The 7687-nt window shown below is 56.5% G+C and overlaps 3 protein-coding genes across 3 annotated transcripts; 1 reads left to right on the top strand and 2 right to left on the bottom strand.

Annotated features, from left to right (window-relative positions):
* Positions 1–1605: 1605 nt before the first annotated feature.
* N657DRAFT_637930 (uncharacterized protein) lies at positions 1606–2149 on the top strand (the record flags this gene model as incomplete). Its single annotated transcript, XM_062791548.1, has 2 exons — positions 1606–1857; positions 2057–2149. The coding sequence occupies 2 exons, from the start codon at positions 1606–1608 to the stop codon at positions 2147–2149; spliced, it is 345 nt and encodes a 114-aa protein (XP_062642349.1).
* An 81-nt stretch (positions 2150–2230) lies between these two features.
* N657DRAFT_583394 (uncharacterized protein) lies at positions 2231–3652 on the bottom strand (the record flags this gene model as incomplete). The annotated part of the gene is made up of 2 exons (XM_062789674.1): positions 2231–2856; positions 2959–3652. The coding sequence occupies 2 exons, from the start codon at positions 3650–3652 to the stop codon at positions 2231–2233; spliced, it is 1320 nt and encodes a 439-aa protein (XP_062642350.1).
* An 867-nt stretch (positions 3653–4519) lies between these two features.
* Positions 4520–7269, bottom strand: N657DRAFT_605994 (alpha/beta-hydrolase). The gene is made up of 4 exons (XM_062790204.1): positions 6487–7269; positions 6098–6425; positions 5607–6031; positions 4520–5533 (listed from the first exon to the last, which is right to left on the bottom strand). Exons 1-4 carry the CDS (start codon positions 6768–6770, stop codon positions 4675–4677), a joined length of 1896 nt encoding a protein of 631 aa, XP_062642351.1. The 5' UTR covers positions 6771–7269; the 3' UTR covers positions 4520–4674.
* Positions 7270–7687: the final 418 nt, after the last annotated feature.

Consider the following 7687-nt stretch of genomic DNA (forward strand, 5'->3'; position numbering starts at 1 on the left):
CGGGAAAGCATTGTAGCCATCATCAAGAACGCCCTAGATTGGGAGAGAAGGAGCGGTGCGACATTCAACATAGAGAAGACGGGAATCATACACTTCACTCGTAAGACCTACAAGACCGACACACAACCATTCATGATCAAGGGGCAGACTGTCGAGCCCCAGAACCATGTCAAGATCCTAGGAGTGGTTATGGATGCGAAACTAAAGTATAAAGAACACACTTGGAAGGCTGCGTCCAGGGGATTGGAGGCAGCAATGGAATTACGACATCTCCGAGGACTGTCTATATCAACGGCACGGCAGTTGTTTACATCCACAGTCGTCCCGGTGGTGGACTACGCCTCCAATGTGTGGATGCACGCATACAAAGACAAACTCGTGGGACCTATCAACAGGGTTCAGAGAATGGCGGCGCAAGCGATCGTGGGGACCTTCCTCACGGTATCAACGAGCGTGGCGGAAGCGGAAGCTCATATCACCACCGCACAAGATCAATTCTGGAAGCGAGCCATCAAACTCTGGACGGGCATTCACACACTATCAGACACCAACCCATTGCGCAGAAACATTTCTCGGGTGCGAAAATTCAAGAACAAACACCGCTCGCCACTCTACCAGGTGGCAGACGCACTTCAAGGCATAGCAATGGATGAGTTGGAAACCATCAACCCGTTCATATTGACACCTTGGGAGAACCGCGTACAAACCATCACAAACGAGTTGACGACAACACAGCGGAATGTCAAGTACGATGTACTCATCGCCGTGAGCAGCTCGGCGCGAAACAACCTGGTGGGAGTTGGCGGAGCTGCGATGCTGCCGCCGTCCGTGAACGGCAGCCCAAAGCTGGGGACCTTCTCCTCTACGCTGGGTCCGAGATCAGGACAGAACCCATACTCCGGGGAGCTGGCAGCGATGGAACGAGCGTTAGACACCCTGCCAACGCTTACGTCTAGCCGTATCGAGATCTCAACACGCAATAAAGCGGCCGTTCTCACGCTCCGGCAGCCTAGACAGCAGTCTGGGCAACACCACATCTGCCACATCTACGAGTCAATCAGAGCACTACGCAGGAACGGGAACACAGTAACAATACGGTGGCTCCCTGCGGGCGATGAGGACAAGCTTTGGGAAATCGCTAATAAGAATGCCAAACATGCCACTAGACAGGGTGCCACTCCGCAGACGCAAACGCCCAGGGCACGCGCAACAACGCTCAACGTAGGATGGTCCAAGAGAAGCACCACTAATCACCTGCCAGACAAAGTCGGAGCTCATTCCAAGCGAGTCGACGCAGCACTACCAGGCAAACACACCCGACTGCTGTACGACCACCTGTCACGAAAGGAGGCTGGCGTGCTCGCTCAGCTCAGAACAGGCATGGCAAGACTCAACGGTTACCTCCATCGGATTGCAGTAGCACCGGCAGATCAGTGCGCATGCGGCGATCGCATCAACTTAGCCCAGTTCACCCTAGTCTGGGCCTTCTGGGTCGTTATGTAGGTCGAGTCTCGCATTCCCACATGCGGTTTGAATCACCCCTTCTCTAACCGCACGGCCAATCCAGCTTCACCGCATGCCTCGCCTGGCGTTCCGACCCCGACCATGGCAGCCGCAAAGACTGTCTCAGCGATCTATCTTGCGTTCCTACTCATTTCAGTCGTCCCAATATTCGCCGACGCTCTGACCGACCACTCGGGCGACCAGTACCACAGCTGGGGTCTCGACTTCTTCGGGGCTGTTCACATATTGTTCGTCAATCCCATCGTGAACTTCCTTGGCATTGCCGCCCTGTTCGCTCAGGCTCGCATCCTCATGGCGCAGACGCCAGGCTCAGGACTCGGCGCGCTTAGCCTGGTAGGCCTCGCCGCACAAGGGGTCATGTTTGCTCTACTTGCCCCTGCATGGTTATGGCGGTTGTCGTTTCCATGGGATGAGATCAATGGGCCATGGTTGGATTGGGTCGTCTTAAAAGCATGGTTTCAGATGGTTGGTTTCGTGCCTGTTGATTACGCTGTCTTTGCTATTGCACAATTCGTCTTGTTGTTCATAGCAGTACGGCGCCATCTTCACAGCGGAGACATCTCTGGGCCGTCTGGTAGCGAGACTGAGCCATTGCTGGGAAATTGAACAATTTGAAGTCTGTTGAGTGACATCGGACTGGGCCTTGAGCAGCTCGACGGTCGAGGTTGGGCCACAGGATCCAAAAGAAATATACCTTAACTCTCCTTCATTCCAACACCCTAAACTCCACCGGTGCTGAGTGCGTTACTACTAATCTCGGCCGCCCCCCATTATCCCGTGGATCTATGACCCTTCCTGTAATCCAGCACGGCAGTGTAACCACCGTCTCAGCATGCTCCTCGGCACCACCCCAGTCCCACCAATCTACAACTGCCCCATTGAACCCGTAGAGGAACACGTCGCCGACCGCAGTATCATCTGGGAGATAGCTCCAGCCCGGCTCCTGAAGTGTTTTGGTTGTCGCCCAAGTCTCGCCCGGCTTTAAAGTTGTGAAGTCCATGTGTTCAGCTACACGAACCGTTTCATCAGGGAAATCAAAGAGCCCACACCCCATATCAGTATCATCCATATTGCATCCTTCCCAGGGGACGTGGTCGTCGCCACCACGCCGTCGATAGAGACGGAAGCCTTCCCGATAGCCGATATTGTCAGTAAGGCCGTATATAATGGACCGGGTGCGGAATGTAATCGGCTGGGTTGTTGTTTCCGAGCTTGGCTGGCCATCCGGTCCACAGACCTGGCCAGTGTAGGTGACCTTGACTCCAACAATAAGAAAGCTGTTGATAGTTACGGTCGGCGGACACTTCAGTGTAACGTTGAGTATTGGTGCTCCTGGGCTGTGTATTGCGTCAGTTTAAGTCGTCATTCAAGAAATTTAAGGTAAACTTACACTCGGTCTTCAGGTCCGAGAGGAAAAGACCACCCCTCGATAACTCTCATACATTTTTATCGCCTCTTGCTCTCGCCATCTCATCTCCATCCTATTTGCCACATCGAAACCATATGCGGATAGAGTAGTTGCCCTCTCCGGCCACGGCTTCTCCTCCTCGTACGCGACGAGTGAGATGAAAGCGCCACCAGGAATCATCAAGGCAGGGCGCACCTCGTCTTTCTCGAGCCGATGCCGCACCTTCAGCTGCTTATCGAGAAACACAGACCTCGTGCCACAGTCCCACAAAGCGACCTCACCGCCAGGGTATAGCAGCGTGTACGCCTCGCCTGCCTGCATCGCCTGGTAGTAGTGCTCCGGGAGGTTCACAGAGGCGTGCCCCTCGCCGCCGGGTAGGAGCTCCCAGAGATAACCGTGCCCACTGCTTCCGTCCGTGGCAATTGAGCCATCCTTGGGCGGCCTTGCGAACTTGGTATGGTCCACCGCGCACGGCTCAACACCGTCACCGGTGGCGGTATGGTGAAGTAAAATGAGACCCTGGTGTGAGAAACCGTCGTAGAGCGGGTGCCATCGGAAGATGCATGGTCTTATCGAACCGTCCTTTTTTGCCCGACGGATGGTGAAGTCGACGACGTACGGCAACGTGAGGGATAGTCGTGGGCGTGCGGTCGCCTGGAGAAAGAGGCGGGGAGTGGCGGGTCTAGCGAAGATGAGCGATTCACATTCAGCAATCAACATGCTGGCAAGGGGTTTATTGGTCCCTACTTCAGATCATCTTTCCTTACTTTAATATAAGGTTTTAAGTTCCCGGTTTTACTCATCGCAAGACGACACGAGGAGGTGACGAGAATCCCAAGACATGAAGGCAGTATGAAGATCAAGAATCAAGAATGGGGACGGTTTTGCCTTGTCATAAAAACGGTCCTGTAAATGGAGGACAGATAACGATGCTCGAAATCGTCCTAGCGGGGCCTTCTCCTGCGTGGTGAATCGTAGGCTTAAGACTGACCACCCCGCCAAGCGCACTCTTGCGTCGCCATCCTCCCTCCACTTGAACAAAAAAAAGGGTACTCCAAAAATGGAATCCTCCCCACCACCGATTCAGACACCCTACGGATGACTTCCCGCCCCTGGACGTCCTCGAGAGTGAACTGGATGGAAGATGCCATGAAGATTTGCAGCTTGGAGTTTGCGAGTGAAGTATCAGTTGAGGTTTCCAAAGGAACATGAACACACTTGTGGGCTGAGGAGACGACGAGTTGGGATGGCTGATGCTGATCTCTTTGCGCAAGCGACAAGCTTCGTCCAGAACACTTCCGACTTCCAAAGGACTGACTGGGTGCCCTTCTATAAGGAACGGAATTTTGACAATCGAGCTGGCCCTCCCTGGCATTGGTCGGACGTAAACGCAGCCGGCTCTGTTTGGCATCCTGCAGCGGATGCAGCCACGGTTATATCCGTCTGCGCTTACGACCACGGTTGGACGGCAGTGCTGCGCCAGCTAACTCGCATGCCGGAGTCCCATCTGGGACTGTTTCAGTCGAACGAGTGTGGTGGTAAAGAGGACTCGAATCACATTCAATGACAGTGCTTTTTACATGCTAACTCGCCGTGTTTAGGACGCGGTTGAGACGAGTTGTGCAATCTGCGGGCCTCCGGCGGCCCCGAGGCCAGCCATGAATTATGCGCTTTTGGAACCAAGTGCCTCCGTAGAGCTCCGGTGACAGAGGTGACACTATATCCGGTTAGGTTTCTCGTCATTACAGAGGAATGCTCTCAGCCAGCCCCATATACACATCACACCTGGCCTTTCTCCCGCCCTCCCAGTCGACCGCCGAAGCGAGACTAAAGGCATTCCGCAGGCCCGGATCTGCAAACTGCGTCACCGTCGCCCCCCACGTCAGCTGCGTCTGGTACGGCACACCACCGGTGGTATTCAGATTCAACAGCTGAGGCGCGGCATCGTTCCAAGCAGGCCAGTTGGTGGCCGGGTTCGGCGCGCCCGGGTTCTCGCTCGCCGCGCCATTGGCCAGCTGGGCGCTGATGGACGGAGTTCCCGTCCGCACGAAGTTGCCCCATATCCGGCGGAAGGCCCGGGCAAAATCGTCCGACTGGTTCGGCGTCTGGGGACCAAAGTAACCCGGCACGTCGGCGCCGTGGGACGCGTAGGGGACGCTGTACTGGTAGAGCCAGGCTGACTGGCCGGCCTTGCCGCCAGAGTAAGCCGAGGCGAGCCAGTAGGCCGGACAGACAAAGATGGCTTCGGCGTAGATGTTATTGGCGCGCTGCTGCTGGCCGTTGGCGTCCTGCGAGACCTGGACGGCCGTGAGCCCCGTGAGGCCATTGGTCTCGTAGTGCGGGCCAGTGGCGCTGGTGAGCGCGTCGTTGGGGTTGGCCGCGAGGATGGTGTTGAGCTGGGCCGGCGTGAGGTTCGGGAACTGGGCGGTCTGCAGCCAGTTGACCAGGTCGTCCTGGGTGGTCAGCGTGGGCGGGACAAATAGCCCGCCTTCGTTGGCGTTGTTGCCGACCAGCAGGCTCTTGCCGTTCATCTTCTTGGCGGCGAATTGCTGGCTCGGGCGGGACATGATGTAGCTGTTGTCCGTGACCGGCCAGAAGCCCCTGAGCCAGGTGGTTAGTGGGACTGCCGATTCGATGGGTAGCGTCGTAGCAATGACGCGCAGACCGAGCTCACCAATAACCATAGGGCGACTGCTGAGTGACGGCATAGCTGGCTTGCTGCAGCGTGTAGGTGTCCTTGCCGACAAGGCAGTCAAAGACGTTTCCGCTGCCGGGGCATCCGGCCGCCTGGGAGAAGGCATAGTAGCGGGCCGTCGGCAGGGCATCGTCGTACTTATACTGGAACGGCAAGTAGGGCGAGGCGGCAATGCCTCGCTTGTACAAGAGGGTGCCGAGATTGCCCTTGACGGCAATTCCGTGGTACATGACGGAGCCGGCGCCCGCCGACTCGCCCGTGATGGTGACCTGGGACGGGTCACCGCCGAACTGGCAGATATGCAGCTTCACCCAGGCTAGGGCGAGCGCCTGGTCGAGGATGCCAGCATTGACGACGCCCTTCTTCTTGACCTCGCCGGACGAGAGCCAGCCAAACGCACCAAGCTAGTCGAGAGTCCAGTCAGCCAACCTTCTTCGAAAGAGCATAGGTACCTTCCCAACAAGACCCACACGGTACTGCAGCGTCACGGCTACAAAGCCCTTGTCATTAGCGTTGATAATTTCGCTCATGTCTTGGGTGGCATCGCCCAAGCCGTATCCGCCGCCGTGGATCCAGACGAGCACCGGGAGCTTGGCCGCATTGGGAGGCGCATAGACGTTCAGGAAGAGACAGTCTTCGTTGCCTGGGACGTAGGGGGCGTTGGGGACGGAGGGCAGCGACTGCGGGCAGATGGGTCCGAAGGCAGCGGCGTCGGTGACGGGCGCATCCAACTTCAGGGGCGGATTTTGGGGCGGTTGCCATCTCAGCTTGCCGGTGGGAGGGGCAGCGTAGCGGACACTGCTGCTATGTCAGCAACCGAGGGCAAAACGGGGTGGGCAGGATGAGGGGCTGATCGAACCCTTTCCAGACGTTCAAACCTGCCGATGCGTTGCGGTAGCCGCGGTATTTTGCGTAACCCAGGTCGACGACCAACGAGTCGTCCTGAGTGCACGAGAGGAAGCGCTTCCCCTGCGCCTGCTGCTCCTGCTCGGCCTGGGTGGCGTTGGCGATCAGCTCCGAGACGAACAAATCAGCAACATCTGTCGATCCGTCGTCTGGGGTGGTTGCAGCGCCTTGCGGTGCGCAAGACACCAGCGCACCGGCGAGCACAAGGCCGGCATACCACCTCAGCAGGAAGGCCATTGCGGAAAGAGACCCGGGACGCGGTGGGCGAAGAGATACTCGGACTGTGAGAACCGCCAACGGGAGGAGCCACCTTGAAATACATCAGAGTTTCGGCATCGCGAGCAGGGCCCACGACAACAGCGTGGAAACGGAGTCCACTCTGCGAACCGCAATGCCACATCGATACCAGACTGGAAGCTAACCATAGAATCAGACGGACCAATCGCTCTGTTCTGGAAAAAAACAAAATGGCCTCCATTTCGGGACGGGGGCAGGGGGGTTGCCCGCTGAGTGATAACCTAGTCCTGAAGGCGGAATTCCCACCTCACCATTGTACCGGTTGGCTCATGTCTTTCGGAATGCTACCGTCTTGGCCCAAGGGCGGATAAATGGGATGGTGTCGGGCTCAGGGGGACCGGTTTTAGGGGACTGAGGCTCAAGTAAGGTACCATAGGCATTTCTGAAATTAGCCACATCCAGAATTTCCCGACGAACTGGAATATGCGAGTGTGAATCACGAGGTTGCGGTGGTACGGTACACAGTCAGGTAGCCTTGGTTAGGCTGACGAGATGGGATTTCTCAGGCCGCAAACCTGAGGCTAAAGGGGTTGGGAAGATGCATCTACGTACACAGTACACGTAGGTACAGATGGTGTGAATTGGATGAGCGGGGCGTTGCCTGCAAGCTAACGTACATGATAAGCGAACGTCCCAGACATGCGAACGTCCCACAAATCCACTCCTTCATACCTTTCGTCTTTGTATCGACTTTCCCTCACAACGCAATATGCCCCTAAAAAACGACGAAGCCCAAGTGCAATTAGCCCTTCAAGCAATCCAGAATGATCCGAAACTGAGCCTAAGAGCTGCAGCTAGGATCTATTCTGTGGACCACGAGAAGCTCAGTCGCCGAAGACGCGGTAAACATTCACGAC

The sequence above is a fragment of the Parathielavia appendiculata genome (assembly GCF_033297405.1).
Source record: "Parathielavia appendiculata strain CBS 731.68 unplaced genomic scaffold N657scaffold_42, whole genome shotgun sequence".
Lineage (NCBI taxonomy): Eukaryota > Fungi > Ascomycota > Sordariomycetes > Sordariales > Chaetomiaceae > Parathielavia > Parathielavia appendiculata.

Bases quoted from the DNA above. Each gene is read 5' to 3' on its own strand.
- N657DRAFT_605994 (XM_062790204.1), bottom strand. From the start codon at position 6,770: ATGGCCTTCCTGCTGAGGTGGTATGCCGGCCTTGTGCTCGCCGGTGCG. The intron at 6,426-6,486 runs GTTCGATCAGCC...ACATAGCAGCAG, and splicing joins GGTTTGAACGTCTGGAAAGG to TGTCCGCTACGCTGCCCCTC. The intron at 6,032-6,097 runs GTGGGTCTTGTT...ACTCTCGACTAG, and splicing joins CCGTGACGCTGCAGTACCGT to CTTGGTGCGTTTGGCTGGCT.